The following is a 27,881-nucleotide window of genomic DNA, read 5'->3' on the forward strand; positions in this document are numbered from 1 at the left end:
GGGGCAGTTTGGACAACGGAGAGAATATTCCAATTCTAAGTGATTCTGCAGGGAAAGTACTTTGTCTAGAGCACAAAAATTGACGGATTCTAAATTCTCTGTTGATATATTAGCGTATATTTAATTTTGGGGAAAGACATGTAAAGCATTGGACATTTGGGGGGAGGGGGTACTGCACTTAAAAAGAGCCATGGGGGAAGAGAGAATGGGGAAATGCAGACATGCTCTCTCTCACACACACACAAACACACACACACACAAACACACACCTGAGAGGCAGATTGTGTGCAGGGCTGCTCCAGCGAGGGTCTCCCACAATTTCTGATGAGCTAAGAAGCCCCCAGCCCCGCTTCTAGGCCTTCAGGCCACCTTCGCAGGGGTGAAGGGAGCTGACTGCCCTCCCTCAATTCTTCCAGGCTGAGGAAGCGAGGGGAGCCCCCCAGGGAAGAAAGGGACTAGCCAGGGACCGCCAGAGCACATTGGCACTGCCAGTACTGCCCAGGGGCAGGGGCAGGGCCTGACCCCATTGCGTAGAACCCGCTGCCTTGGCGGGAGGGGAAGATGGCGATGCCAGACCCACCTAAAGACCATGCCCACGGGTGGGGGGTGGGGGGCTCATCTGGACCTGCCCTGCTTTCTTCCACTATGGGTGGCTCAGAGAGAGAAGGAAGAGGAGCCAGGGGGCTGCCAGCCAGAGCTACCCAGACCCCAACTTTAGCCAGGGGGGGGCAAGGAGGCTATTAGGTCTGCCTGACCACGCCGTGGTAGGCCTGGATGATCTCCTGGGGGTCCGGGCAGGTGTACTGGAATTCCTTGGTCTCAGCAGCGGACTCCAGGTAGCGCCAGATGCCCCGCAGCTCTCTGGGGATGCCCGCCTGGCGGTAGTGCTTGCACACAACCTGCAGGGCAAGGGAGGGAAGACAAAGTCAGCGCCTCCTGGAGCCGAGGGTAGCAATGCCAGCCGTCCCTTTATTCCGCTGACTTTGTTCTCAAGATGAACCCAAACAACTGGAAGGTTGAGATTCCGGGGATACCAAATTTTGTTTGTGCTGCGTTTTGGGATAATTATGGCTCCGCGGAGGGTGGGGTGGAAGGGAGGCCCGCCCTTCCTTGAATACGTTAGGTGCTCCCAGAGGAGACGCAGAGGGGAATTCAGCCCCAGGAAGTGCCCGGCAGAAGAGGGTGCCCAGAGCAGCCGGAGGGGCCCCCTGGGGAGGAGAGGAAGGGGGCTCTGCCGCCCTCGGGGGCTTCTCACATTAACGATGTTGAGTTTGGGAAGCAGGTTGCAGTCGGCCAGGGTCATCTGGTCTCCATCCAGGAACCGCCGGCGGGAGATGACCAGTTCTGGGTCTCGGACCCGCTCGTAGTCCAAAGGGATGTTCAAGAATTGGTCCAACTTACGGAAGGCTTTGAGGAGGGCGTGGAGCAGAGCTGTGGGGAAAACACCCGAGGAGTTAGCCTCTGGGGCAGGCGGCAGCAGAAGGATGCCCAGATAGACTGCTTCTAAAGTGGGGGCTTGATCCGCTACTCAGCCATTCCTTCGGAAGCCGAAGATTCAGTCGGGCCTGAGCTTCTAAAGACGCCCCCTTCGAAAGATGCTTTTGCTTTGCTATTTGAGATGCTCAGAGGAGTCTCTCTGTTGCTTGACCACTTGATTACATCCATTTTGCCCCCTCGCTCCATCGGCTGCCACTCAACTCGCTGACCAAGGGAAGATTCCCCCCCTGTTTGGTCTGTGCCTGGCCTGCCTCCCCTGCAGGGAAGGGACGTCGCCTCTTCCTGTACTGCCCTCCCCCACTTTGTCTCCCGAGTGCACATTGGAAGGAAGGCAGCTGGGTCTTCTCCGCGCTGCTCTCCGGGCCTCAAATGGAGCCTCCGTGGCTCAACACAGTCTACCTTTGAGTCCCCCAAAGGACTGGACTCTGCTAAGGGCCTTGGCGCATGCTAGCTAGGGAGGAACGGGGGTGGCAGTCCGAAGCCCCTTCCCCATTCTCACTTTCATCCTGAGCTGGTATCGGGTTCTTGATGTAGGCGGAGAACCTGTGGAAGATGTCATTCCCGGCTAAGGTGGACTCCTTGTACTTGGCCGCCAGGCTGGGGAACCTGCGGGGGAAGATGGAGGAATGCTGACTGCTGGCCTCAGTTTCCCCATCTGCACAATGGGCAGGATCCTGCCCTGCCTTTGAGAAGACAGAGAGGAGAGCAGGCAGGAGGCCCTTGCTTCTCCCTTCCCTTGGACTCACCCCCACCCTCCCTGGATGGGGACCCCCACTGCTTACTCAGGGGGGTTCAGGGTCTCCTCCAGAAACTCTTCGATCCTGATGGTGTCTGTTTTGGGCTCCCCGTCGTAGAGCAGGACGGGCAGCTGGGCTCCTGGGGCGAAATCTTTCAGGACATCCAGGGACCTGGGAGGGAAAAGGGGGCTGAGCCTGGAAAATGGAGGTGCCCCCCCCCTTTCTGTATCCCCACAAGTGACGTTCCCAGGAGCCTGGATCATACATAGCCCTCTTTTTCCAGATGCGACCCCCAAACCCAGACACCCTCCCACCACCAGACCTTTCTAACCCCAAGGCCCCCCAGGTGGGTGAGGCAACAATCCCCATCACCTGCCAGGGGATTTGGGGGAGGGGATATCAAAGGGGAACTGCCAGAGGCAGGTTCAGCATCGCCAACTGTCAGCAGGCGAGATTCTGGGCTTCCCTTTGGCCCTTACCTCTTCGTGTCCACTGTGGTCAGCGTGAAGGGCGCCCCCTTGAGCAGCAGGACCATGAAAAGGCGCTGGCAGAAAGGGCAGTGCCCTATGGTCTCTCCATCCGTGCTGGCCTAAACGGGGCAGGGAGGGGGAGTCAAAAGAGGGCCCGGAGTGGCATCCTGGCAGGAGAAATGAGCTCCGATGCCCTTTTGGGCAGAACAGGGTTAAAAGCAACGTGCCACCTTTCCTTACACAGCATCCACCGAATGCAGGGCACTACAAATCCCATCCTCCCTCGCAGGACTGCGCCAGTGAAGTGGGTCAGCGGCAGAAACACGCCTTTAAGCCTTTCGCTCCGCTGTCAAAACTCCCCGGGATTTCAGTCCGGTTTCAACGCTTGTCAATTCCTTCCTCGTAGACAAGAGGTATTTTTGGATCAGCGCAGGCGTTGATAGGAAGACAATTCGGACACCGTTTCATTCAGCCTCACCGGCACCAAAGCCTGACGTGCCTTTCAGGGGGGACATGGGTGCTCTCAGCCCTGCCTAACCAGCCCCCTTGTGCCGAGCGGGCAGAAGACCAGGGAGCCCTGCCCCCATCCCAGCTCTCGGCCGGGATCAGGTTGTTCCCCAGCCTAATCCAAAACCAAGGCAGCGTTTCAGGTTGGCCAAGAGAGGCTCCCTCTGCCAGGACAGGTGCCTCGGGGCAAGGATTTGGCAGTTTCATTTTGCGAAATGGATTCGGGCAAAGTCCTCCTCTCTTGGAACACAGCTGCACGCAAAAAGATCCCTTCGGCTCCAAGTGGGGGAAACAGGACTGTTGCAGCCCATTCGTGGAAAGAGAAGGCACACTCAGGACTTCCCAGCCCCTCCCTGCAGGATGCGCGCGCGCGCGCACACACACACACACACACACACACACACACACACACACAGAGGGCCCCACTGCAGGGCCCACAGGTCCCCTCCGGCCAGATGTTGGGGGGAAACCCTGGCTGGGGATGCCCGGAGGCCAGCTGGACCCAGAGGACCCAGCCTCCCAGCTGGAAAGGAACCAGAGGCTAGGAGTACGGGAGGGGCCCCTCCAGACACAGCCCACTCCAAAGCCAGAGGCTGCAGGGGGTCAGGAGAGGCCCATCCACTCTGCCCTTCAGCTTATGGGCTCTCCGGCAACTCGCTTAGCAGATGGGACCGCCTGGAGGCTCTTCCTCCAGGTCTCCAATCGGTGACTTTGGCCAGCCGAGGTCCCATCTGGAGCATCCCAGCCCAAGCAGCAGAGGGAAGGCAGGGCGGCTCTTACCTTGACAAACAGCTGGAGCTTGCAACCCTCCGCCATCCTCTCTGGGTCCCAGCAGGGAAAGCTGCCCAGAAGCCGCTCGGATCTGCGTTATAAATTCGACACACCCTCCTGAGAGCTTCACCAGCCGCATTCTTTCTTCCTCACCTCCCAACGCCCTGTTTCCGAAGCCACCCAATACCGGGCACTCCCTGGTTCCTGGGGTGGCAGCGGCAGAAAGGCAGAGCCCGAGTTGGGGGGTCCCTGGGCAGCCAGAGTGTGTTTGGGCAGCTCCATGAAAGCCCCCCCCCCCATCACGGGACACCACAGCCTGCCCGCTGAGCAGGAGGGGCATCTGGGCAATGGCACGAGGGAGGAAGAGTTCCTCCAGCCCTCTTGGCTTGGTAGAGACCGAAGCGCCAGGAAGGCTGAGTTTTGCAGAGGGAAAATGGAAAAAAAAGGAGAGATTTTTGCCACTACCATGTTGATTACATAGGTACATATGGTGAACCTTTTCAGCACCGAGTGTCAAAAAAGTCGCGTGGAAATGTCACACACACACTCATTGGGGACAGGCTCCAGAAAAGCTGACCTTCCAGGTTGTAGCACGCATGTGGGCTTCCACGCGCACACCGGTTTCCAGCACTGCCGCGCATGCAAAGATAGCTGATCGTCGTACATGCGTGTGTGCCAGAAACCCGGAAGACAAATAAGCGAGGCTGCGTGGCTTTGCGTGCCACTATGGGCACGTATGCCATAGGTTCACCATCACGGACATAGGCCCTTCTCGTCCCTCTCAGGCAGAGTTGAATTTCCTTCTAGCAGCCCCAGATTTACAGAGAGATCCCAGGGGGGAGCCAGGCTGCGCTCGGGGCAGTGGAGGAAGCCTTGCGAAAAGCTGGCGTGGATGATTCTGGGGAGAGAAGCCGGGAGCCCATCGTTCACCTCCCCCTTGGCCCAGCAACACCCTCCCGGTGGCATTATCCTCATCCCGTCTCTTGGAAACCCCAGGCCTGGGGCAGCCGGGGCAGCTCCCTTGCCCTGCCCTGGCTAGTTTTCGGCTCCTCAGAAAGCAAAAAGTGTGACATGCACACTTCCGGGAACATCAAAACAACCATCGCATTTCTGCACAATTCTCCTGCTCTGTTGACTAAGGTGGTGTTCCCAGCGTGGGTGTAATTAAACCCTTGGCCGGATGGCGCTGTTGAAAATGCCAGCCTGCCACGCCCAGGACTGAGAGATGGGGTTCAAAGCAGCACCCCCTCCTCCTCCCCCGTGCTTCCATCGCCCCCACCCCCCACCCCACCTGCCTTGATCAGGGGGAAGTGACTTAAGAAGCAGAACACAGGTGAGTGAAAGTTGTGGATATTCTAAGACGATAAAAATATCCCCCAACCAAATGCTAACGTGGGCTGAAGCAAGAGCCCCACTTCGGTGGAGCGACAGATGGTGTGTCGCCCTTAAAAGCCACTCGCAACTTGCCCGGCAATTCCTGCCCAGACAAAGCTCCAACCAGCCACCTCCTGGCACCCCCTTTTTTGGGGTGCCCCTCAGCTCCCCCACAAAAGTCTCTGCCAAACAATCATCGGTTATTCTCACTTTTTTATTAAAACAATAATTACTTTTCACATTGGCTTTTCCGGTTCTAGCAATGTACAGGCTCTTTGCAAAGAGAGCAAGCTGCCCCAAGGGGGGGCTCAGCACCCCCAGCCAGGGCTCAGGGCAGAGAGGAGGGCCGGAGGGGCCGAGCAGACCCCGGGCAAGAGGGCTCGCCAGAGAGTCCTCCAAGCCGGCTTCTCTTTGCAGGCAGCCTGATGCCTCCCTTTGTGCCGGATGTCCGGGGCCCATTTCCAGAGAGGGGACCGGCAGAGCCCCACGGTTGTTGTGGGGGGAGAGAGCCCAGCACAGTTCCCATCAGTTTCACACCCTGCCTAGGCTCCAAACCCCTCCCCGGCGCTCCAATAAATTTAAAAGTAAACATTGTGCTTGCAAAGCCGAAAATAAACTGATGCAATCTCTGTCTAAAACTGTCCCCTTCCTCCAAATTCAATTTACACTCCTTCCGTGCAAAGAAGCTGCCATCCTCGCTCTGGTCCCAAAGATCTCTCCTCCAGGTCTTCCAGCACCCCCTCCTCTTCATTTGAGGGAGTCCCTGATGGCCTCTTGGCTTCTCTGCTGGTCGGTGCACAGCTGGGGGAGGGAGAAGAGGGCAAGTGCCATGGCGGCGCGGGGGGGGGGGGGGCTTGCCGTTCCCCACAGGAACGGATGGGGTGCACCATGGACTGGATTTCTTGCATTTCAGACTAAATCTTCCCAAGCCACCAGCTGGGACATCGGGATTTGGAGTCCCAGACATCTGGGGCAATTCCAGATGCCGCTGGAGGGGACCCTCCTGGCTCCCCTTGGGAGTGCAGCTCCTCTGGCAGCGACTCGTTGTGCAATGAGAGCTCCTGAAAGACCTGGCGATCCCACCGGAGGCCTCCGATTAATGCCATGCCAGGTTAGGGCGCAAGCAGAAGAGTGGGGAGCTCCTGCCCCACAGCCGAAGGGGGGGGGGGCTCTCAGCCCTGGCGTGTTACTTGAGGCTTTAAAAAGGAGATCCGGAAGCAAAAAGCTCCAGGCCTGGTTAGAGGAGACAGAGGTGCTTCCTTGAGCTGCTTTTGGGTTGATGGGGGGAGGCTGGCTCAGATGCCCAGCACTTCCCGAGCCTTCATGCAGCTGGCAGGGGGCTTTGGTTCCTGGGCTGAGAGAGAGGGGGGGAGGGGCAAAGAGGACGGAGGGAGGCGCAATCTCCAGACTTGTCCAGGAGGATCTACCCCCCTTCAGCGTTCTTGCTTCCCTTTGGCCGGAAAGGCTGACAGTGCCCAGCTATCCACTCCAGCACGGCCAGCTGCCCCCCGCAGTCAGATCTGGCCCAGGGCGGCAGGAGAGGCAGTGGGGCACAGCAGAGCACAGTCTCTCCCAGGACGAATGTCCCAAACTGTGGGGTTCCAGTGGGGTACGGAGGCCACTGTTTCTCCTCTGCATCAGCGCCGTACCCCACGTCTTCTCAACCAGCCGGACTGCGCTGTGTCCGGTCCTTGGCCGTCTGCAAAACAGCACAAGGCCCGCTCCATCCTGGGGGCCACCCAGGTCAAAGGCTCAGGCAATGCCTCCTCTCGGTGCCTTCAGGACGTCCCGCTCACTCGCTGGGCAGAGAGGATGGCAGCCACCAAGCGGGAAGGGGCGAGGGGCTGCCCAGCCAAGGGAGGGGGCTGTGTCCCCTCTGTTTTCAGCAGAGGGTGTCCGTGTTGAAGGAGAGCTGGGCCTGGGTGGTGGGGAGAGAAGGGGCAGGAGAAAAGAGGAAAGGTAACAAATGCTGCATCCCCCCCCCCCGAGGCTTCCCCCCCTCCCCACAAGCCTCTTTGCCAGCCTCCTCCCCCCCCTCCCCCCCGGCATGGCTAGCTCCCTTGCAGCATCCTGGCTCACCCTCTCCTCCTCAAAGCTGATCAGCCCCTCGTCGTCCGTTTCCAGGTCCTCGGGCTCTTCCCCCACCATGGTGCGCAGCTCCGTCGGGGCCCCCCGGGGCCGCAGGAGGCTGAGGAGGCGCTGCAGAGGGGACTCTATGGGGCAGGGCGGGAGGCTCTCCTGCTGCTCCAGGTTGTCGCTCTGCTTCTTGGCAAAATTCACAAACACCTGCAAAGGAAGCCGCAGCTCAGGCTGGAGCCCAGGACTTGCCTCCACCCGGCCGGGGATTAGGGTGGCGGGGACAGAAAGGGGAAATCCGGGGCCTTCCCATCACCCTCAGCCAGCCAAGGACGCCAGCGCAGCCAGCACAGAGCTGGCCACAGAAGAGGGCGGCCAAAGGGAAAGTGGGGACGCCGGTGGCCCCTCACATTGTCCAGCGTGGTCTGGCTGACGGAGTAGTCCTCGATGCCCAGGACGTCCACCACCTGCTCCATCTTGCTGAAGACCTGGGCCAGAGAGATGTGCTCCGACTTCAGCTGGTACTGGACCTTGGTGTGGTGCCTCTCCTGGGGGAGGGGGGGGGAGAAGGCAGGGAAGGTCAGTGCCCCCTCCTCCTCCAAGGTGAGCCCCCCCCTCCCTCCAGCGGTCGCCCAAACCTTGAGGACGGCCTCCGGGAAGTTCCGGCTGAAGAACTGCGCCACCTCCTTCACGTTTAGGCTGGACTTGGTCCTGACGGTGATCATGTAGCCGTCCCCAAACCTGTCCAGAACAAGGGGGGGGGGGGAAAGAGGGCACCTGCAAGAGCCGCTCTCCTGGCCAGATGGCTCCGGTAGGGAAGATAAAGCTGCCGTCTAGGAGGGGTCAGCTGGGAGGGCCCTCCCCTCCTTCCCCTCCCCTCCTTCCCCTCCCCTCCTTCCCCTCCCTCCAAAGGAAGTCCAGAAGAGGACTTCCTCCAGGACTGGACACTTAAGTCTGCTACCCTTTTGCCCCCAGGCCACCACTGAGAGCTTCCACAGGTTTGGCCGGTGAAAGCAGCCCATGGTGTGCCCACCCAGCGCCCTGGGCTCACCGATTCTTCAGGTGCTGGATGCTGCCCAGGCACTTGAGGCGCCCGTTCACCATAATGGCCAGCCGCGTGCAGAGGGCTTCACACTCCTCCATGCTGGGAGAAGAGAAGCACAGCTGGAAGGAAGGGTGCCCACTCCCCAAATGGCATGCGGGAGTGGACACACAACAGCTCACCCATCGGCTCTTGGCCGCCCTACAGCCGCTGCCCCCTTACCCACACCCGTGGAGATCCCCCATCCAGCCCACCCTTTTCCCTGGCACTCAGGAACCATGCCCAGCCTACCTGTGTGAGGTCAGGACCACGGAGCGGCCCGTCTTGATGATGTCCAAGATGAGGTTCCAGAGGAAGCGCCGAGCCTTTGGGTCCATGCCCGTGGTGGGCTCATCCTGTTACAAAGGAGGGGACCAGGGGGCAGCATTAGGCCCAGCTGGGGTGGCACTCCAGGCATCAGAGCGGAAGAGTGAAGCGTCCCCCACAACCCTCCAGCCGGGTCTCTTCCCCACTGTCGCTCCTCACCAGGAAAATGAAGGCGGGGTAGCCGATCAGCGCAATGGCGGTGGACAGCTTCCTCTTGTTGCCGCCGCTGAAGGTGCTGGCGGGCTTGTTGGCGCATTTATCCAACTCTAGCTTCTTCAGCGCCCACTTGACCACCTGGGTTATGAAGGAAGAAGGGTCTCACACCCACAGAGAACAGCCCAATGGCAGCCCGGGGGGGGACTGCTGAAGGCCCCCCTCGCCCAGCCTCTGCCACATGTCCCGGGAAGCCCCTGCAGAGGCGGTTCCCCTTGGCCCTTTCTGTCTTGTGGAGGTGAGTTCCACCAAGTCTACACAGAAGCAGGAAAACCCGGGAGAGGGGGGGAGTGCCCGTCCTTCTGCCTGTGCCTCACCCGCTCCTCGTCCTTCCACGGGATGCCACGCAGCCGGGTGTAGAGCTCCAGGTGCTCCTGCGCCGTCAGCTCGTCAAAAAGGGCGTCGAACTGCGGACAGTATCCCAGACTCTGCTGGACCTGCAGAAGCTCCTTCAGGATGCTGTGGAAACGGAGAGCTGGGCTGAGCACAAGGGGCTCATCCTGCCCCAGAGCCCCTCCAGAAAGGCTGGCTGGGAGGAAAGGGGCTTCAGCAGCCCCCTTCCAAAGACAACGGGACCCATTGGACAGCGGTGAAAAATGAAAGAGAGAACAAATGGATTTAGGGGAGGGGGAAGCAGATAAGATGAGCCCAGGATTCCAACAGCTAGCGGGAAAAGAGCCTTCTTTTGGTGGCACTTCCCTGCAGTGCGTAAATCAGAACGCTACTGCCTGCCCATGGAGGCTCCACAGGTCTATGGATTCACGCTTCTTGCTTTGTGTGCAAATGAGTCTATTTTCAGAATGGGAGAGCAAATTCCCAGGAGATTCCAGGGGAAAAGAACGGAATAAAAAGAAAAAAAATCAGCTCTGGGCGCAGCATTCCCAGGGAGCGCTGCAACAGGTGGGCCCTTAAAGGACCCTCCAGCCCCCTCCTCTGCGTGCCAGGCGCACCTGTGCCCGTTAATGAAGGCCTCGCCGTTGGTGGTGATCTCGTCCCCCGTCAGCATCTTGAAGGTGGTGGTCTTCCCTGCCCCGTTGACGCCCAACAAGCCGAAGCACTCCCCCGGCCGGACGCCCATGCACAGCCGGTCCACGGCCAGGATGCGCCCAATCCTGCGCGATTTGTACACCTGGGTCCCGGGGAGGGCAGGAAAAAAAGCCGTAAGAAAAGAGCTCCTCCTCAGCCTCGGGGCATCCCCACCTGCAGGAGACCCCTCCCCCCGTCTCCTGCCCCCAAATCTCAGCAGGATTCAGACCTCGCTCCCTTTGAGCCCCCTGCCCCAGCCAAATATCAGGCCTGCAGCCCTCTTTCCTTTTGGGTCTTTGGCCTGCCAGAGTTTCTATTATTTTACTAGGCATTTTCTATTGTGGGAAAATAGGAGGGGGGATTGTACGGAGTTAGATGCTATGTAGCCATAACAACATTCTTTCTAGAAAGCCAAGGTCATCTTTTGTCTTTGCACTCTGCACCTGACCGGAACTGGATGGGTGGAACTACCAGTATGGCAGTGGGATATTGGACCATGGAATGGATTTGTGGGTGTGGGGGCAAGTTCAACATTGTACCCTGGTGGAGAAAACCGGGAAGCTTTCAGATTCGGGTTAAGGTCCCAGATATGCCAACTTTAATAAATTGGGACTTTGAGGAATCCTTTGCCTTGGACTCTGGATTTAATTTTGGATGCTATTTGGAACCCTGACACCAAACCTGCCTCGGATGGAGCCCACCTCCCACTCCCCCACACACACCTTGGTGAGGTTCTCAATCTTGAGCATGTCATTGTCGGCATCCCCACGCAGAACTCGTTGCCGCTCGGTGGCCACATCCACATCATCTTCAATGGGTTTCGTGGACACGGGGAAACGCCTGGGGAGGGGGAGGGGGCAGGATGGTGCAAAGAAGTTGTTTTTTTTCTCAAGGGGAGACTCAGCCCAAGGTCCTTCTGTCTGTCTTTCCCTCCCCAGCACGGATTTGCAGGACTGTGATTCCCACCCAGTCAGATGAGAAGGAAAATTCTCCCTTCTGGGCACACCTCTTGCCACACTCACTGTGGTTTTCGGAGAAAGTTGTACTGGCACATGATGGTGATGAAGAAGCCGACGAAGCCTTCCACTGTCATGGCAACTAACGCCCGGGTCACGATGTCCCACTCAAAAGGAGACTTAATCTTATCAAATTGCCCTACAGGAACAGAGACATCAATTGGGGAGAGAGGGCCAAAGCCTCCCCCGAGTGGGGGCTTCCTTGGTGGGGGAGGGGGGATTTGTCTGAGGCCTTCCCAGGGTCATCAGGGGCTGGTTTCCTGCTTCCCAGAGCTATTTTTCCAGCAAAACACAAAAGCCCCAAAGATGCTTTTTCTTCCCTTTTAAGAAACGTTTCCCTTGAATGCAAGAGCCACCGGGGGTTGGGGGGGACGACATCAGGATAATTTCCTCTCCTCTCGGATCCCCCCTGGCAATCTAAGGCCAGCCGTCACTAAGCAAGCCAGGGTTAAGAAACTGCTCTGTGCATGTTCCAAAGCTCACAACAATTTTATTCCTGGGAGGGGGAATGGGGAGGAGAAATCCCGGGGCTAAAGCAAAGGGCGGATTTACTGCCGCTTTGGAGAGAGTGAGATGGCAGCGTATAAGCTGAACAACCAAATAGGAAACTCTAAGAGCCACAGTGGCGCAGAGGTCAGAGTGCGGTACTGCAGGCTCCTTCTGCTGCCTGCTGGCAGCCTGCAATTTGGCACTTCGAATCTCACCAGGCTCAAGGTGGGTAAAATGAGGACCCAGATTGTTGGGGAGGGCAAGAGGCTGGCTCTGTAAACCTCTTAGAGAGCACTGTGAAGCGGTGTATAAGTCTAAGGGCCATTGCTATTTACCAATCTTTGCATAGTATTCGTTGATGTACTCATTGTAAGCCATCTCCATGAGTCCGTGGCCCAGGTTGTAGTTGGGGAAAATCAAGAAACAGCTTTTTAAGTAGCTGTTTACCACCTTCAGGTCCTACGGAGAAAGAGGCATTAAGGAAGGGCTGCGGCAGCAGCGTCAGACCAGCACCCTCCCCACAGCTCCCCCCCCCAGCTCCAGCTCCCAGATTTGGAGGCTGCACTGCCTCTGTGCGTGGCACGAGAGGCCCCTCCCCCACGTGGGTCCAGTGTTTAAGAGAAAGGCTCACCCAGGGACTCTTAGGGGAAGGTGGTTTTTTTTAAAAAGTCCTTATTTTGGCTTCCTGCTCTGGCGACACCCACCTTGTCGTGCTCAAAGAGCTGCAGGAGGAACGTGGCCACGGTGGCCGTGATGCCGATGAAGAGGTTGATGACGATGAGGAAGACGTAGGCCGAGCTGGGCACCTCGAACCAGAAGGAGGCTGGGTACATGATGGGCGTCATGGACCACCTGGGGGGAAGGGCACAAGAGGCCCCAGACGGAAGCCCTCAAAGACCTGCCTGAGAATTTCCCACCCAGCTCCTTCCTCCGGAGGTTCAGAGGTAGACTGCCTCTAACAGGGGAGGCTCCATTCCTAAGCCTTACGGCAGCCTCCAAATAAGACCCACACGCCACAAGTGTCACTTTGGCCCAAAGAAGCATATCATGGAGAGAAACTAAGCATGCCCCAGGCTGACACTGCGCCCCCCCGGCCAGGCAGGGGAGACCCCCCCTCACCAGGGTCCCGGTGGCTCCTCCCCCAGCCGCCACTCACCCGTAGAGCAGGAAGAGGGCCAGCACTGCAGGGAAGTTGGTGGGAGAGGTGTAAGCCGGCAGGTCGAAGACGAAGAGAATAATGATGCAGCAAGTGGCTGGGACCAGGTAGTTGAGCTGGAGGGGAGGAAGGGTAGGGGGCCCAGGAGAGGTTCATCTTGGCGTCCCTCTGCCCTGCCCCCAAAGCCAGCCACCCCTCTGCCCCCCTAATGGCTTGGGGGTCCCAGCCAGCCCAGCCCACCTTTCAGCCTGCTGTAAGGTTTCCTAAAAATGCCCTAATTGATTCATGAGTATCGAGCCAAGTTTCAATGAAAAACTAGCCATTTATTAGGAGCCCCATTAGGCAAGGCCTCTTCGCAGTCAGATCTAAGCTTTGTTTGATTTATAGCTGAACTTTACCCCCGTCCCTCCCCTCCACTCAGTCTGGGTCATAAATCACATTCACCAATGAGGTGCACCCTTCCCAAGCCTGCTGCAGAAATCTGAGATCTGACTTCAGCCAACAGTGCATGGAAAGCTCTCCCCCCAACCTTCTCTCACTAGGATCACGCTGGGAGTTGATACCTACCATGTCCCAGACGTAGTTGGCCAGCCAGTAGATGACGGGGTCGCAGCCGCTGACGAACTGGAGGTGTTTCGCTTTGATGGACTTCTCAGCCACCAGAAAGACCACAAAGCTGGCCGGCACAAAGGACATGGCCACGATAATGAAGATGGCGATGACCACATCAGTACCTTGCAGGCTGAGGGGAGGAGGAGGAGAGGTTGGCCCGCTTGTCGATGTTCCTCGGCTTCCCCACCCTCTTCGCAGACCCCGGCCCTCTTTGCCCCAAAGCTTGGACAACGCCCCTGCGAGGTTGGGATGGTCCCCACCACCCCGAGCCTGCTCCAAGAGAGGCCCCTTGCTTGCCAGAGGGAGAAATGGGATGCAAGGGAAACTTTACCCCCCCCCCCCGCCACCCCAGGTCATAAAAAGATGCTGAAAAGCAGTGCAGAGGTAAACCAACTTTAAGAGGGGGAAAGGAGACCTACAGGTAATCCAGAGAAAGGCTGGCGCTGGTCTTGTTCATAGGATGGTTGGTCAGAGTGATGCCTGGGGGGCAGAAAGAGGGAGTCTGGCATGAGTGCATAAGAGGGCTTCCTCTGCCAGGCCCACCAATGCCCATCTCCTCCTCCTCCAGATTCCCTCCTAGCCACATGGCCTCCTCCTCCTCCTCTCTTGCCTCCTCCCATGTGGAGAGGGCAGAACCTCTCCATGCCACCCGGTTGAATGCTATCGCTGCCCCAATTCTGCCCAGCATCTTTTCCATCCTCCCTGCTCACCATAGGCTGCGCGGTTGCCCCTGCTGCTGGGCAGGTTGGCACGGAGGATGGCATTGTTGAGGGCGTTGAGGTAGGTGGGCATGCTGTGGTATCCTTTGTTGTTATAGTACACCTAGGAGGGCAGCGTAGGGAGGGGAGCGTTGGCCAAGGCTGCTCTCCCGCAGACAGGGCGCTTGAGGAGGGCAGCGGGCACAGAGGACCCTGGGAGGGAACGGCCCTTGGTAGCTGCCACAGGAACTCCCATTCAACCCAACTGCCTGGTGCTTCTGCCATAGACAGGCAGAGATTTAGCCAAGCCCCTACCTGGGCCGTGTTGCGGACAGCAATTTTCCGGAGCATCGGAGGCGCATTTTCCCCAAAAGAGGCTGGGATGGATCTCTGGATGTTGCCGAAGGTCACCGCTCCATACCTGGGATAGAAAAGCAGCCACCACATTCACTCACAGGCACCTGCCAGAGCTCCTCCTGGGCCGGGGCGGGGGGGGAACGCTCCCATCCCCATCATGCAACCACCACGCACAGACCTGTGCAGCCGAAAGCGGTCCGATGTGTAGAGCAGATACTCGGAGACGTTGCGCCCCGTGATGTCCACCAGAATGTCCCCCGTCACCACCTTCATCTGGGGAGGGTGGCCCCCCACCCCGCTGGGGCAGGAGAAGCCGGTGCCCTGCATGGAGCAGGTGCACCTGATGGGTTCATGGACGATGCTGGGCTGGGCCGGGGTGGAGGTGACCGTCTCTGGCAGGGAGGAAAAGCGGGAGAGGTTTCACCCACCGAGGGGACCCAGCAACCGTGGAGGAGCCTCAGATAAAAGCAGCTCAAAGGATGGAAGGGGGGCAGCCGTTCAGTCGAGGGGGCTCCCGGCCACTCCCAGAGCCTGCCCGAGGAGGCCCCTCCCAGCCCCTCCCACAGGCACCACGGAAGCGCCATTTTCACAGCCTGCCTCTGCGTCTCCAGTGTTCTGACTGAGGCTTCCCAGGAGCCTGAAGCAAACTCCTGGTCCTACTAAACCCCTTTTTAATTGACTGTGAATTCTGCTCCTTCACATCCAGCAAAGTCTTTCAAGGGAGGATTTACAGTCACAGACCTTATCTGGCTTGGAGAGCTGACAGGCCAAGATCTGCAGAACTTGGCATGAGTCTCGCAGAGTCATGAACCAATAAAGCGAATTGATTGTCTCCTGCAAACTCCACTCCCCTTTCGCTCCTCTTTTATTTCCCCTGGGAGGGGCCATTCACTATCCACCTTACTCCCAAGTCGCCCCCTGTTCTTTAGCTGTTCCCTTCATCTGGCAACTCTGCGCATGCACACACTGGGAACAGGCTCCAACTGCTCTTCTGCCTTATTGATATCTGACTCTGAAGGCAGCTGATAATTGTCAGACGGCCCTGGCCCCATCTCTGCCTCCGACACAGAGCCCTCCTCAGAGCCTTCCCCAGACTCCAGGACTGGCCCAGGTTCCTCCCCAACCTCCTCACTGTCTGAATTGGCTGCCAGCTCCACTGGCCACTGGTGGGCCACAACCTCCATCCCCCTCGAAGGCCGAGGGCCGCCCTTACCTTTAACGATTGGCGGGAAGGTGGTGAAATTCCAGGCCCGCAGCAAGTCCTCGTCCAGAGAGAAGGGGTAGTCGGAAGGGGCCGGGGACGGAGGGGGCGGCACGAAGTTGAAGAGGGGCAGGCCCTGGGTGAAGGAGTCCAGGCACATGGCGTCAAAGTACTTGGCCGCCAACATCTTGGACTCGTTGCTGTTGAGGTTCAGGGATTGGACCTGCTGGTCCAGGGTGCTGTTGAAGGCCGACTTGAGCACACAGGTGGCCCCGATGCCGGAGGGCAGGTAGAAGGTGCTCACCAACTGCTGGGCGCTGGCGTCTGGCGAGGACTGGCTAAGAGGAGGAGGAGGAAGAGGAGAATTTTCCCAGCTGAATGAAGGGCTCCAGCTTTCCAGTCCCAGGGAGGTGTGTGTGTGTGTGTGTGTGTCTGTATGAAGGAGAAAAGCAGACATTTGTTCCAACCAGACCCTGAGAGATTCTTCTCAAAGGAACAGACACCAAGGCAGATCGTACCCCACCTCTCTCAGAGCAGGCCCTGGAATGGGCAAGGGTCTCCTTGCTACTCCCCCCTCCCATTTTACAGGTCTGAGACCTCCTGGGAAATGCCCAGGGGGTGGGGAGGGGGGAGGAGAATGCAAAGAGGAGGGGTGATTTCTTACTGGTTGCCACGTTCCTCATTGGCGTAAGGGATGAAGTTTCCTCTGGGCTGGGTGTAATTGTGGTACTGGGAAGGCGAAAGGATGAGGGGAGGCAGGTCACCTGGAAAGCAAGAGGGATAAAGTTTACTCCCCAGTTATTCTTGTTAGGTATAATCACTGACTGTACAGTTATAGAGACTAATTTGATTCTGAACCTAACAACGGCAGCAAGACTGTTGGTGGCGCAGTACTGGAAGAAGGAGGATTTGCCTACTATTCAAGAATGGACATTAAAAATAACAAACTTAGCAGAGATGGCTAAAATATCAGCATACCTTAAGGATCATTCAGACGAGAAATATAAGCTGGAATGGAGAAGATGGATTGATTATATCCAAAATAAATATGGGACTAAGAAAATCCAGATAGCTTATGACTGAATGAGCAAGGAATGATATAACTTGTTTAAAGTTAGCTTTACAAAAGGGGAGTTAAAGCACAAGTGAGGGATGATGCTGTTAGTCTGTTAGTTTATTCTAAAATATGGTTGTTAAATGTTTATATCCTGTATTTGCTCTGGTAGGTTGTGGGGGGAGGTGGGTTTGGGTGGGGGAGGGGAGGCATATATTGTGAAACTTTTTAAAAACTTTTAATAAAAAAGAGGGGGCTAAATAACTGGCTGTGGAAGGACACCCCCCATTTCGGCAGCAGAAAAGAGGGGCAGGAGGAGGGTTCACACACACACACACATACACAAACACACACACACACACACACAGAGGCTCCATCGCTTACTCAAAGCAAAAACGCCCAACGAGGTTTTAAAATGTCCCTCTACAGAGAAGCCCCCCCCCCAATCCATTCCCTCTGGAGGGCCAGCCTTGGCCCCGTTGGGCGGGGAGGGGAGAGACTCCTGCCCCTCAGATGGGGGTGGGCAGGATAGGGATGCCCCCTACCTATTTCCGGGACCGAGAGGGCCACCGTCATGGCGACGCAGACGAAGAAGGCGGGCAGTAGGATCTGGGAGAAGATGGCCTTGCTGTTGCGCTTGGCACAATGGAAGCGCTTGACCAGTAGCCCGTGAAACTGGCGCAGCTTCAGCCAGGAGCCCTCCAGCTTGGCGCTGCTTTGTCCGGTCAGGGACGCCTCTTCCGGGTCAGCATCTGGCTCTGCAGGAAGAGGAGACACAATGGACGCTAGGAGGAAAAGGGCCCTTGCCTCAGTTTCCCCTTCTTTCTTCTGCCAAACGCCCGAGCACCGCGCGCCCTTCCACCCTTAACCCGTTGAACACCCAGCTTTCCTGCTTTGAAAAGGCAGCCGTTGGGAAGCTTCTGGGGAACCAGGGGGCTCCCTCCCCTCCCCTGCACCCCTCAGACTTTCCCCGTGCTACAAACCTAGCAGGCTGCCATTATCGGGGTCTTGTGGGTTGTCAAACAGGGGGCAGTAATCCCCGTAGAACTCAGAATAAGCCCCACCTTCCTCGCCACGCACGGAACCAGCCAAGGAGGAGGAGGAGGAGGAGGAGGAGTGCAAGGATGCCTGGGACTTGGCCAGGTCCGAGCAATCCAGGAGGTTCCCCAGGTCCACTTCGGGCTTGGTGGGCCTTGGCGGCCTCGGGAGTGGGTGGCCGTTGGCCTGGGGCTTGGGGCCGAGGCGGGGACTGGGCAGCGGGAAAGCGTCTTTCTTGGACTCCTTGATATCTGCAAGGGTGGGCAAAGGTGAGAACGGCTGCCGAGGGCCGCAGAAAACTGCCCCCCCCCGGGCGAGGGAGGCCGGACCGTAACCCTGCAGCGTACCCGCATCGCTGTTCTCCAGAGACTGGTCTTCTTCCGAGACCTTCAGGAAGACCTCTTCCAGGGTGGTGTCCATCAGGCCAAAGCTGGTGAGGTCCAGCTCTTCCAACCTGTGCTCCAGGTGCTGCAGAAGGGAGCAGGGGAGGGGGGGTGTTAGGGGGAGGCCCCACTGCATCATCTCCACTCGGGGGTCGGTCTCCAAGAGGGCCCTGCAGCCCTCTTCTCTGGAATGTCTCCATGCAGACCGTGCCTCGGTCAGTGATGGTCCTTCCAGGGTGGATGAAAGGAAGTTCTCTGCTCCACTTCCTGCAGATTCGTGGCTTTAAATCAGTTTTCCCAATTCCAGGAGGAGGGGGGGGGGCTATCAGTGGATATTGACGCTGAGCTTCCAGGCTCAGGGGCAGACCTCCTCCGCAACCACAAGGGGCCGCTGTTCTCTGCCAATGACGGCATCCTCCATAGTAGTGCCCAAATGTGAGATTTGAATGGTTTACAAATCCCCTGGAGGCAGAACAGGGGCATCTAGGATGGCAAGGAGCCCCCCTCAAGAGGACTAGCTTCTTGAGAAGAAGAGAGGCCCAGAGATCACCATCTCTGGGTCTCTCTTGCTTTAAAGGACTTTTGATGTTTTTCCACCCCCCCCATGCCCCCCAGGAAAGGAAGAAGCCCTGGGCTCAAGATCCAAGGCAGCCCTCCCACCGCCCGCCCGTGAGACCCCCGTGCCCACCTGGAAGAGCCGTTCAAAGCAGCCTTTTTTGGCAGCCTCGCTGGGCAGGATGTAGGAGAGCTCCGTGTTGGTGTTGGAGATGAGGAGGCAGGAGGCCACGTGCTTCTTGATGAACTGGCTGACCCGCTCTTCGGAGCAGGGGCTGGTGGCCGAGGGGCAGGGCGGGCTGCGGGGGAGCCCCGTCTCTGGGGAGGGAGGGGAGAGTTAGCCAGGCCAAAGGAAAAGGGGGGAGGAGGCTTTTCCATGTGGCTCAGGATTTGGAGCATGACCACCAGAAGGGCTGCAGAATTGGGGGATTTCAAAAGAAAGTCTTGGAAAGAAGAGGCAGAGAGAAGAGGAAAGAGATGGGTCTGCAAAGGGCCTGGGGGCGATTTGAACCTCCCTGTTCCCAGGAAGTCTACCTGAAGCACGAAAGGCCAAGGGCGCAAGAGGACCGAGGCAGAGTGCCCAGCGCAAAGCCCGAGGATTCCACCCTGCCCGGGAGACAGGAGGAGGGCCGGTGGGGCCACTGACCGGGGTTGCTCCGGGCGTCCGACTGCTTCTTCACCACCGTCAGCTTGTAGCCGTCCCCGTAGGTGCTTTTCAGGAAGAGGGGCGACCCACAGCACTTCAGCTTCCCGTGGGAGATGATGGCGATGCGATCGCCCAGCAGGTCTGCTTCGTCCATGTGGTGGGTGGAGAGGAGGATGGTCCTACCTGAGAGGGGGGGAGAGAAAAGGAGGAGGTGGGCCAGGAGGGGGATTGGAAGACCCTCCCCCCACAAAGCGTCCACCAAGGTGGGAGAGGACCAGGGACTGCACTCCCCCCAAAAAGGGCCCCGCAGACCCACCTTGCTTGTACTTCAGGATGAGGTCCCAGATGGCCCGGCGCGCATAGGGGTCCACGCCGGCGGTGGGCTCGTCCAGGATGACGGCCCGCGAACCGCCCACGAAGGCGATGGCCACCGAGAGCTTCCTCTTCATCCCTCCGGACAGCATCTGCACCAGGAAGTGGCACTTGTGGGTTAGCTCCAGGTCCTCGATCATCCTGTGGGGTGCAAAGCAAGGGGGGGACGTCACTTTGGGGGCCCCTCAGGGGAGACTCGCCTGGATCTGATGGAGGGGAGGATTCTTGGTCTAAGCCTCACGCTCCCGCTGCCCAAGAGGCTGGACGGATTCTTGGTCTAAGCCTCACGCTCCCGCTGCCCGAGAGGTAAGGGGGCAGCAGGCCTGCTCCTGCTGGCTAGGGAGCATGGGAGCTGGGAGTGCTGGGGGAGGGTGGGGGGGCCACCCACTTGGCCATCTCCTTGCAGATCTCCTCCTTGGCCATGCCCTTCAGCTGCGAGTAGAACCAAAGGTGCTCCTCCACCGTCAGCTTGTCAAACAGGACGTTGTGCTGCGGGCACATCCCCAGGTTCTTCCGGATCTGATCCATCTCCGTCCGGATGTCGTGGCCATAAATGGTGGCCGAGCCGGAGGTCGGAGGGAAGAGGCCGGTCAGGATGGACCTGTGGGGGAGGAAGCGGCACAGGGATGGGGTCAGGCAGAGCTACACCCCCCCCTACCGCCCCCTGCCCGCCTCCCCCCTGCACCCTGCCCAGGGCCCCCTGCAACACTCACATGGTGGTGGTCTTGCCCGCACCGTTGTGGCCCAGAAAGGAGACCACCTGGTTCTCGTAGAGGTTAAGGCTGAGCTTGTTCAGGGCCAGCTTTTTGTCGGTCTTGTAGATCTTGGTCAGTTTGTCCACGCAGACCACCAGGGGCAGGTGAGTGGGCTCCTCCTCAATGCCCCGGCTCTCCTCTGCAGCGGTCAACAAAGGGCAGAGAACACGGGGGGTCTGAGGAAAAAGCACCTCTGGACCTCTCTGGCCAGGTGTGCTGTTGAGAGTCTCCAAAGCTCGGGCAAAGGGGCCCTTTTTTCCACCATGCCCCGCGTTGGCCCTGCTCCCCCGCCCCCTTACCCATCCTCCTGTTCTCCATGGCACAGGCTTGGTCTTCCTCCGTGACGCTCAGGTGGGGCCGCTTCGACCAGGGCCAGGACCAGTCCCAGGCCTCCGTGCGCCCATTTCCCAGCCAGTAGGACTTCTGCAGCGGAAAGTACCAAGGCCGCGGGAGCCCGTACATCCCTGGGGAAGAAGCGCCGGTTGGCACAGCAGGAGCCCTGGAGGGTCCCAGCCCAGGGTGGCAGCTGCAGTCAGCAAGACCCCCACCCCCCCCACCCCGGGATCCCCCAAATCCATACCTGGGTGCACGGCTTCGATATACCACGTCAGCACCCCATAGACCACGGCGTCCACGATCAGCATCATCATGGAAAGCAGGAGGTTGAAGTCGTCCCCTTCCACGGGGGACTGGCTGAAGGTGTGCCACTGGATGCCCACGCCGGACATTTCGTAGAGGGCAAAGTACTTGGAGCCCAGCCCGAAGGCCGTGGTGGACATCAGGGACTGGGGAGAAACGGAGAGGGTGAAAAATTCCTCAAAGGGCTGAGAAAAACGCCTCGCTGTGCCAGGCCGATGCCCAGCCGAGAGCAGCTCAGGCCCCACAGAACCTCCAGCTGGAGGAGGAGCCGTTGCCCATGCCCCCTACAGAGACAGATCTCCCCAAGGCTCCTGCTGCCTCCCCCCCAAGTGCCAGGAGCCCCAACGGCGTCTCTCCCGGGGACTCACGGCGATGCACTTCTCGAAGGCGGTGATCTTGTCATGGGCCACCTCCTCCCGGATGGCCACATACATGTAGGGGACGTAGCTGAGGAAGTAGATGATCCCACCGCAGGCCGAGGCCAGCTTGGCCTTTGAATACAGCACGGACACCAGGAAGCTGTGGGGAGATAGGGGGAGGGGTCAGTGACCAGCAGTTGTTCTATGGATGGGGGGGGGGGGTAAATTGGCTTAGCTAAGCAGGCTTCCCAAGCCCATCATCCTCAGCCGGGGTCTACTTTGAGGGAGCCCCACATTCTGCTCAGCAAGGCATCTCCACGGGAGGCAAGGGACCGGATCTCCTACTTTTGCAAAGCCCCACAATGTAGGCCAGAGGAGGGTCAAGGTTCAACCAGGCCATCCTCCCCTCCGCTGGCCCTCACCAGAACATGATGGTGGCCACGGCGTAGACGGACAGGAAGAGCCAGATGATGAGCACGTCGCTGTGCATGAGGACCTTCCCGTACTTGAGAATGGCGGTCAGGGCAGTGACCGAGATGGACAGCTGAACGAAGCCTGTGATGAACCAAGCCACCCAGTGGACGGCATTATTCAGCCCCATCATCTTCATCACCTGCCGGGCATAGGCAAAGCGTCAGCCCCAGGGGGAAGGGCCCCTCGGCAGCTCCCAGGCCCAAAACCTTCATAAATTGCTGCAGTTCTGAAACTCTGAGCCTTCGGCCTTCGGATGGAGGGGAATCCAGCCGTCCTTCTGAAGCAAAATTGCTGTGGCCAGGAGAGCTTCTGGCGAGGGCCTCTCCCTGCCCGCCTGCCCGCCTGGACGGAATCTCTCCCTGCAGCTGGCACCTCTGCCAACTCCCTTGGCAGGGACGCCGCCACCCACCCGAAGGCAGGCTGTGTGGCTGGCTGGCTCTCTGCCCTGGCACTTCATCATGATCTCATTAAGCAGGGCGGCTGAGGGACACAGCCACGCCGGCGGGAATGGGAAGGGAAGGCCCTCCTGGCACAGAGGCAAGGAAGGAGCTCTGCAGGGAAGCGCCACAGGAGGGAGGGCGCCAGCTTGGGAAGAGCCATGGCTGAAAAGATGGGGGGGCAGCTGGAGGGACCCCCCCCTCTGGAAGCACATCCAGCCCCAGTTCCAGGAGGAGGTTTCGCCCCCCCCCCCAGCCCTTCACAGCACCCATTTCGTTACTCTTCCACCTGCACCCAGGGAGGCCTGCAGGGTCCTGGTTGGAGCCTCCCATTCTGGGTGAGGTGTCCCAGCTGCGGCAGCCCCCAGCTCAGCCCCCCTGGCTTTTCAGCAAAGCTTCCCACCCCCTTGGACTGTTTCCCCACTCTCCTTCTTCCTTTCCTGCCTCGGAACGTCCCCATGGCCTTGGGAAGCAGCCCCTCCCGTCCCACCTCCTTCAGATGATGCTCCTTCTCTGCTACGATGTGCTGGATCATCATGGCCACCGAATAGACCCAGGAGATGACCATGCACAGCGGCATCATGTGCTCAATCACGAAGAGGAAGCTGGAGGAGGGAAAAATGGGAGCCTCGTCCACAGCCCAGGAAACTCCCATCCGTCCCCAGGAGGAGGGGGCCGAGTGAGTCAGGGGCCAGGCCGACAGTAGCTCCAGAGTACAGACCTTCTCCTTGGCCTTCAGAGTGGAGCTGTTCCCCCAGGGAGCACCGCCCCCCAAGAGAGACGGGGACTCACTCGTCACGGGTGTAACAGGGGTAGGGAAACATCTGCACGTAGTTGCCCGGCTCCACCACATCACGGCCGACAAAGGTGTTGACAATGGCGCGTTCCATCATGTCTTTGGGAAGAGAGAAGCACTTAGGTTTATGCCGAAGGTGCTCAGGGCATGGATCCCTGCGTTTGGGAAGGTCAGCCCTGGGGCCTCCAGAGGTGACTGGCCTTTTCAGCGCATGGACAATAAAGGGAAGGGTCAGGAAGTGTTACTAAAGCGTGCCCTCAATTAACCTGCAGTCATTGGGACGGGAAAAGGGAGCATCGATTCAGGCTCTGAGAAAGCCAGGAAGGGCTCACCTTGGATCCAGACAAAGCCATAAAGGAAGTAGAAACGCCCTCCGTGGTTTGGCCCAGGTCTCCAATACGCCCGCCGGATCTCATTAGTCTTTTCAGTGAAGCTGGAATTTTGGCGGATCTTGTACATGACATGGGGAGGGAGGCTGCCATCCTTGTTGGTTTGGAAGATCACACCTTTGGGAGAGAGAAAAAAAGACAGAAAATGGTCCATAAGGGAGGTGAAAAAAGTGCCAGCACACCTGGCTCAAAGTAAGTCAGGTGCTGACCTGGGAGGTTGCATTCAACCATCTAAAATAATAGGTGGCCGCTAGAGTAAATGTCCTCATAAATCAATATTTCTGTCTCTCTACAGTCCCCATTAGCCTTGTACTCAGAAAAGGCTCTTACATACATCGTTGTGCAACCAGGGAGTCAACACACCAAGTTTTTCCCAACCTTGTCATCTTTTAAGGCATGTGCACTTCAACTCCCAGAATTCCCATCCAGCAGGCTCATCCCCCCAGAATTCTGGGAGTTGACACCTACACACCTTATACTTGACCAGGTTGACGAACAGCAAATTATGCAATAAAATGAGTTTGGAGCTGTCCACAGTGCTGAAGCCATTGGCACCACCGTTCCCTTCCATAATGGGAGTTGTGGTCCAAAATAGAAGGCCCCCTCTAAAAACTCCCCCCTGCTGGCTATACTGAGGGCCAGTCCTGCCCAGAAGCCCCAGGGCTCCAACTGGTGGCTCTGCTAGGAAGGCGGAAGAGCTGCGAGGGAGGGGAAGGCAGGCCCCTACTGGCAAAGACTGTGACGTTGTCTTGGTAGGCCTGGTTGAGGGTGTAGTTCACGATGCTCTCTTCGTCCGGAAAGCCCTTGAAGATGTCCACGCTGACCTGGGGGAAAGGGGGACCCTTTGAGTTGCAAGGGAGGCGCTTTGACACCCCAAAATTAAAGCTTCCCCTCACCCAGTGGAGCGACTGTGTGAGAGCGCCAGTCCTAGGAACATGCCCCCCCCCAAGCCTAGGAACCCCAAGCAAGGGAGGCAGGAAACCCCCTAGAAAGCAATGCCGACTCAAAGAGGGAGGAAACCAACCCCTGCCGGATGTAGCTTGTATTCTTAAGCCATTTGAATCTCAAATCCTTTAAATCATGATTTCACCAAATGGCACCATGCCAAAAATATATTTTAAATCTTTAATGTATTTTTTAAAAAGTCCTGCCATGCCCTCTCCCAGGACTCCATTCCTGACTCCCCAACCCTGAGATCTCCGCTGCCCAGCTGGAGGTGGAGCCCCGCTTGACCCTTCCCCTTCTGGCCAGGGAGGAGGCCCAGCGAGACCCACCTTGGACATGAACTGGATCCAGCCGCAGGCAGCGTTGTCGATGGTGTCCAGCTGCTGGAGGAGCGTGCTGGTGTTGGAGATGGACAGGTTGCTCTCCATGAAGTTGTGCAAGAGGCTGCTGTCGGAGACATTCAGGACTTCGGGGTTCTGGTGAAGGTCGGCCGCCATCTGGGGGCCCCAAAGAGAGCGGGGAGTGAGAGCAGGCAGCCCCCTCCTCTCTGCCTTCAGGTCCTCTTTGCCGGCCATCTTCCCTGGGTGAGCAGGGGGCTCAAGCCAACCGCCCCCCCCCCCCAATACCTTCTGGAGCCAAGCAATCCGCTGCTGCAACTTGCCCTCCTCCAGGAAGCTGCGGATCTCGGCAGAGATGTTGAGCCAGACCTGGGCGTAGCGCGTCACGTTCCCCACAAAGGCGAAGGTCTCGTTGGCCTGTCGTGCGAGGGGAGGGGGGGGTTAAGCAGGGCGCCCCAAAGACGCTGCAGGTGGGGTACTCAAGGGGAATCTGGGAACATTTTCCTTTGGGTGCTGAGAACTCTCCCCTGGAATAAAAATAAACCTCTTTGCAATGCGGGGAAAGGCGTGGCAGTGGCCGGAATCTGTGGAGCACCAGGGGGACTCCACCACGATTCCGTTGGTGTCACTTCTCCTTGGAGTTGGCAGCCGGGCAGCCTCTCCGAAGGTCAACCAGACAACGTGCCAAGGTTGTGTTTGTGTTTCATTTGAAGAGAGGGCGGGTGGCATTCCCTGAGCAAAGCCTGTTCCTGAGCTCTGCCCACCTTCAAGATAACTTTATCCACCTGGGTGCCGACGGGCGAATACAGGATCTTGGGGTTGCTGGTCATGAGGTGCACCAGGAGTCCCAGGTTGCGCTGCTCCTTGCTGGTGAAGCCCAGAGAGCTCATGTTCCCCTGCCGCAGCGCCTCGGGCTCAATCGTCCTAAGGGGGCAGATGCGGAGGGTAAACGGCACACGCCTGCACTTCACTGACCCCAGAGCAAAGTGCCCGGGCACAGCCGCCCTGGGATCCTCACCGGTTGTTCCCGCAGAGGATGGGCTGCAGGCCGGCCCAGAGCTGCACAAAGGCCGAGCACTGCCCTTGAGGATCCTCGGCTGGCGCCTCGCTCTCGGCCCTGCCCTCCTCGGAGCTGGAGTTGGTGCCGGAGGTGAAGTTCACAGCTGAGCCGGTGCTGTTGGGGGCGGTGGGGGGCGCTTTTGCGGCACAGGCCCCCTTGGGGAGGAGCTTGGCCAGGGCGGAGAGGATGTCCAGGTCCTTCAGCACCTTCTCCATTTCCATCAGGTCCTCCAGCAGGGCGTGGAGCCGGCTCTGGGCCGTGTGGTTCACCTCATCCAGCTTCAGCTGCGGGAAGAAAGATCTACTTGCAACCGAGGAAATTCTGCTCCTCAGAAGGTCCTTCGGGTTCAATCAAACCGGCCAGTCCAAGACCATCCCAGCCCTGCACCGGACGCTCAGGTGAGGCTCTTGGGTCAGGAGGAGAGTGAGCGAAGGCTGGGGTGCCGCAGAAGAGTCTGCCCTGCCTACCTGTTCAGCCACCTTGCGAGCTTCCAGCTGGTCCTTCATCTCCACCACCAGCTGCCTGAAGTAGTCGGCCCGCAGGCTGGCGCTCTGGTTGCAGACACCAGTGCGGTAGGCCTGCAGGAGAGGCTGCTGGCTCTCCGGGATGACCAGGATGCGCCTCAGCGCATCCTGGCTCTGGCGACACGTCAGGTTCTCCAGCACAGGGGCGGTGAAGAGGATGTTCTGGGGGGGGGGGGAAGCAGCTGTGGTTACTGAAGAGATGGTCGATGGCCCTGTCATGGGCCGTGATGGCAAAGCAGGGTTGTTGTGGCTGGGAGGCTGGTGGCTGCCCCTTGCCAGCCTTCCCTCTCGCACTGGTAGCAGCAGGCTGGCCATGCCTCTGAACCAGTTCCCCAGCCCCATGGCAGAGCCCCCTCGCCAACCCCCCAGTCAGAGAGTTGGCTTCCCCCACCCTGGCCCCCTCACCTCCACGTCCCTCACAAAGGTCTGGGGGCTGTCAGAGCCAGGGGGCTCTGCCATGGGGCTGGCCAGGCCCAAAGCATGGGAGAAGAGCCGGAGGATGGCCTTCCGCTGGGCGCCTTTGGGGGGGCGGCGGAGCGCTTGCCGGACCAGCCCATCTTCCATCATCTTCAGGTTGCCCAGAAAGCTTTTCTGGGGAAGGGAAGAATGAAGAAGAGGCGTCAGAGACCCTCTATGCCTTCTCTTTTGCACACAACCTTCTCTGCCTCAGTTCCCACAATTCCCCACCTCCTAGGAAGTCTTTGAAGGGGCAGGCTGGGTTTCTGGACCAAACGGCAACCATCCATTTGCCACCCCCTCCTGAACCAGCCCGAGTCCATCGCTCACCCCAAGCCAAACCTTTGTCCATCTTCCCCCCTCTTTCTCCCCCCCCACGCCTGCCATGACAAGCAAGATGAGGCGCCAGGAAGTCTCACCTCCGGGTGATGCCGCTTGTCCACTGGGCCAAAGCCATCAGCAGAGCCAGGAGACACGCCAAAGACGAGCCGGTAGACCTACGAAAATAACTGTCAATCTTTGACCCTGGCAACTCCCCCCTCCTCCCGTTATCTGAAGCCCGATTGTCCCTCCAGGTCTGGGCCTGCAACTGACTCCCCTCTGCCCCTTGCCCCCTGCTCCTGCCCCGCCAACCTCTCTCAGGTTGATGCTGGAGCCTGTGAGCAGCCCCACCGTCTCGTTGGACAAGGAGAGGTTCTGCATGAGGAAGCGGTGAAGCTCCATCTTGTCCTTGGCCACAGAGTCCAGGGAGAAGCCGGGGGCTGCCAAGGAAGGATAAATGGGGAGGGGGAGATGGGGCGGTGAGCGGGAGCAGGGAGAGAGCCCACCCTCAGGCAGGCAGCATGTCCCTCAGCTTGTCCCCAGAAGCAGCAACAAGATGAGGCAAGCAGCTGCATCAGAGGTGGGTTGCTACCGGTTCGCACTGGTAGCAGCAGGCTGGCCATGCCCCCGAACCGGTTCCCCAGACGCTGCTGGTTTTTACTCATTTTTTCATTTCTGCACATGCTCAGAACAATTTACACTCAACTGTGCAAGCAGTTTGGCATGCACGCA

At 58.6% G+C, this 27,881-nt stretch overlaps 2 protein-coding genes across 8 annotated transcripts in view; both read right to left on the reverse strand.

The window, feature by feature from the left end:
• Positions 1–78: 78 nt before the first annotated feature.
• Positions 79–5,225, reverse strand: CLIC3 (chloride intracellular channel 3). 3 transcript variants are annotated; one of them, XM_032233384.1, is made up of 6 exons: positions 3,992–5,225; positions 2,714–2,823; positions 2,280–2,405; positions 1,997–2,103; positions 1,256–1,431; positions 79–899 (listed from the first exon to the last, which is right to left on the reverse strand). In XM_032233384.1, the coding sequence occupies exons 1-6, from the start codon at positions 4,025–4,027 to the stop codon at positions 741–743; spliced, it is 714 nt and encodes a 237-aa protein (XP_032089275.1). In that variant the 5' UTR covers positions 4,028–5,225; the 3' UTR covers positions 79–740. The 3 variants fall into 3 exon arrangements, with proteins under 3 accessions (XP_032089275.1, XP_032089276.1, XP_032089277.1); XM_032233385.1 differs by having other exon boundaries at positions 2,945–5,223; XM_032233386.1 differs by having other exon boundaries at positions 2,935–5,223.
• Positions 5,226–5,552: 327 nt separating this feature from the next.
• The window catches only part of ABCA2 (ATP binding cassette subfamily A member 2), a 33,524-nt gene continuing 11,195 nt past the window's right edge, over positions 5,553–27,881 (reverse strand). For 4 of the 5 annotated variants that reach the window (XM_032233383.1, XM_032233382.1, XM_032233379.1 and 1 more), the window contains 45 exons: positions 27,462–27,589; positions 27,248–27,325; positions 26,778–26,963; positions 26,316–26,534; positions 25,807–26,132; positions 25,553–25,712; positions 25,077–25,205; positions 24,780–24,947; positions 24,233–24,329; positions 23,449–23,622; positions 23,113–23,215; positions 22,811–22,925; positions 21,832–22,022; positions 21,419–21,569; positions 20,992–21,196; positions 20,711–20,875; positions 20,370–20,550; positions 20,045–20,257; positions 19,601–19,797; positions 19,285–19,467; positions 18,772–18,956; positions 18,048–18,168; positions 17,646–17,951; positions 17,208–17,420; positions 16,273–16,372; positions 15,621–15,946; positions 14,586–14,799; positions 14,366–14,471; positions 14,063–14,174; positions 13,772–13,832; positions 13,308–13,482; positions 12,741–12,856; positions 12,289–12,436; positions 11,920–12,043; positions 11,102–11,234; positions 10,802–10,919; positions 10,004–10,182; positions 9,371–9,512; positions 9,000–9,134; positions 8,766–8,869; positions 8,484–8,576; positions 8,071–8,173; positions 7,843–7,980; positions 7,436–7,642; positions 5,553–7,274 (listed from right to left, as the gene is read on the reverse strand). In XM_032233383.1, the coding sequence (XP_032089274.1) occupies positions 7,239–7,274; positions 7,436–7,642; positions 7,843–7,980; positions 8,071–8,173; positions 8,484–8,576; positions 8,766–8,869; positions 9,000–9,134; positions 9,371–9,512; positions 10,004–10,182; positions 10,802–10,919; positions 11,102–11,234; positions 11,920–12,043; positions 12,289–12,436; positions 12,741–12,856; positions 13,308–13,482; positions 13,772–13,832; positions 14,063–14,174; positions 14,366–14,471; positions 14,586–14,799; positions 15,621–15,946; positions 16,273–16,372; positions 17,208–17,420; positions 17,646–17,951; positions 18,048–18,168; positions 18,772–18,956; positions 19,285–19,467; positions 19,601–19,797; positions 20,045–20,257; positions 20,370–20,550; positions 20,711–20,875; positions 20,992–21,196; positions 21,419–21,569; positions 21,832–22,022; positions 22,811–22,925; positions 23,113–23,215; positions 23,449–23,622; positions 24,233–24,329; positions 24,780–24,947; positions 25,077–25,205; positions 25,553–25,712; positions 25,807–26,132; positions 26,316–26,534; positions 26,778–26,963; positions 27,248–27,325; positions 27,462–27,589 (7,064 nt within the window). In that variant the 3' untranslated portion in view covers positions 5,553–7,238. The remainder of the gene's footprint in view (positions 7,275–7,435; positions 7,643–7,842; positions 7,981–8,070; positions 8,174–8,483; positions 8,577–8,765; positions 8,870–8,999; positions 9,135–9,370; positions 9,513–10,003; positions 10,183–10,801; positions 10,920–11,101; positions 11,235–11,919; positions 12,044–12,288; positions 12,437–12,740; positions 12,857–13,307; positions 13,483–13,771; positions 13,833–14,062; positions 14,175–14,365; positions 14,472–14,585; positions 14,800–15,620; positions 15,947–16,272; positions 16,373–17,207; positions 17,421–17,645; positions 17,952–18,047; positions 18,169–18,771; positions 18,957–19,284; positions 19,468–19,600; positions 19,798–20,044; positions 20,258–20,369; positions 20,551–20,710; positions 20,876–20,991; positions 21,197–21,418; positions 21,570–21,831; positions 22,023–22,810; positions 22,926–23,112; positions 23,216–23,448; positions 23,623–24,232; positions 24,330–24,779; positions 24,948–25,076; positions 25,206–25,552; positions 25,713–25,806; positions 26,133–26,315; positions 26,535–26,777; positions 26,964–27,247; positions 27,326–27,461; positions 27,590–27,881) is intronic. The other variant, XM_032233381.1, reaches the window with a different exon arrangement.

Source organism: Thamnophis elegans, chromosome 16 (assembly GCF_009769535.1).
Source record: "Thamnophis elegans isolate rThaEle1 chromosome 16, rThaEle1.pri, whole genome shotgun sequence".
NCBI classification, from domain to species: Eukaryota; Metazoa; Chordata; class Lepidosauria; order Squamata; family Colubridae; genus Thamnophis; species Thamnophis elegans.

Bases quoted from the DNA above. Each gene is read 5' to 3' on its own strand.
- CLIC3 (XM_032233384.1), bottom strand. From the start codon at position 4,027: ATGGCGGAGGGTTGCAAGCTCCAGCTGTTTGTCAAG. The intron at 2,406-2,713 runs GTAAGGGCCAAA...TTTCCCTCCCAG, and splicing joins ACCACAGTGGACACGAAGAG to GTCCCTGGATGTCCTGAAAG. The intron at 1,432-1,996 runs GTGAGAATGGGG...TTTTCCCCACAG, and splicing joins GATACCAGCTCAGGATGAAA to CTCTGCTCCACGCCCTCCTC.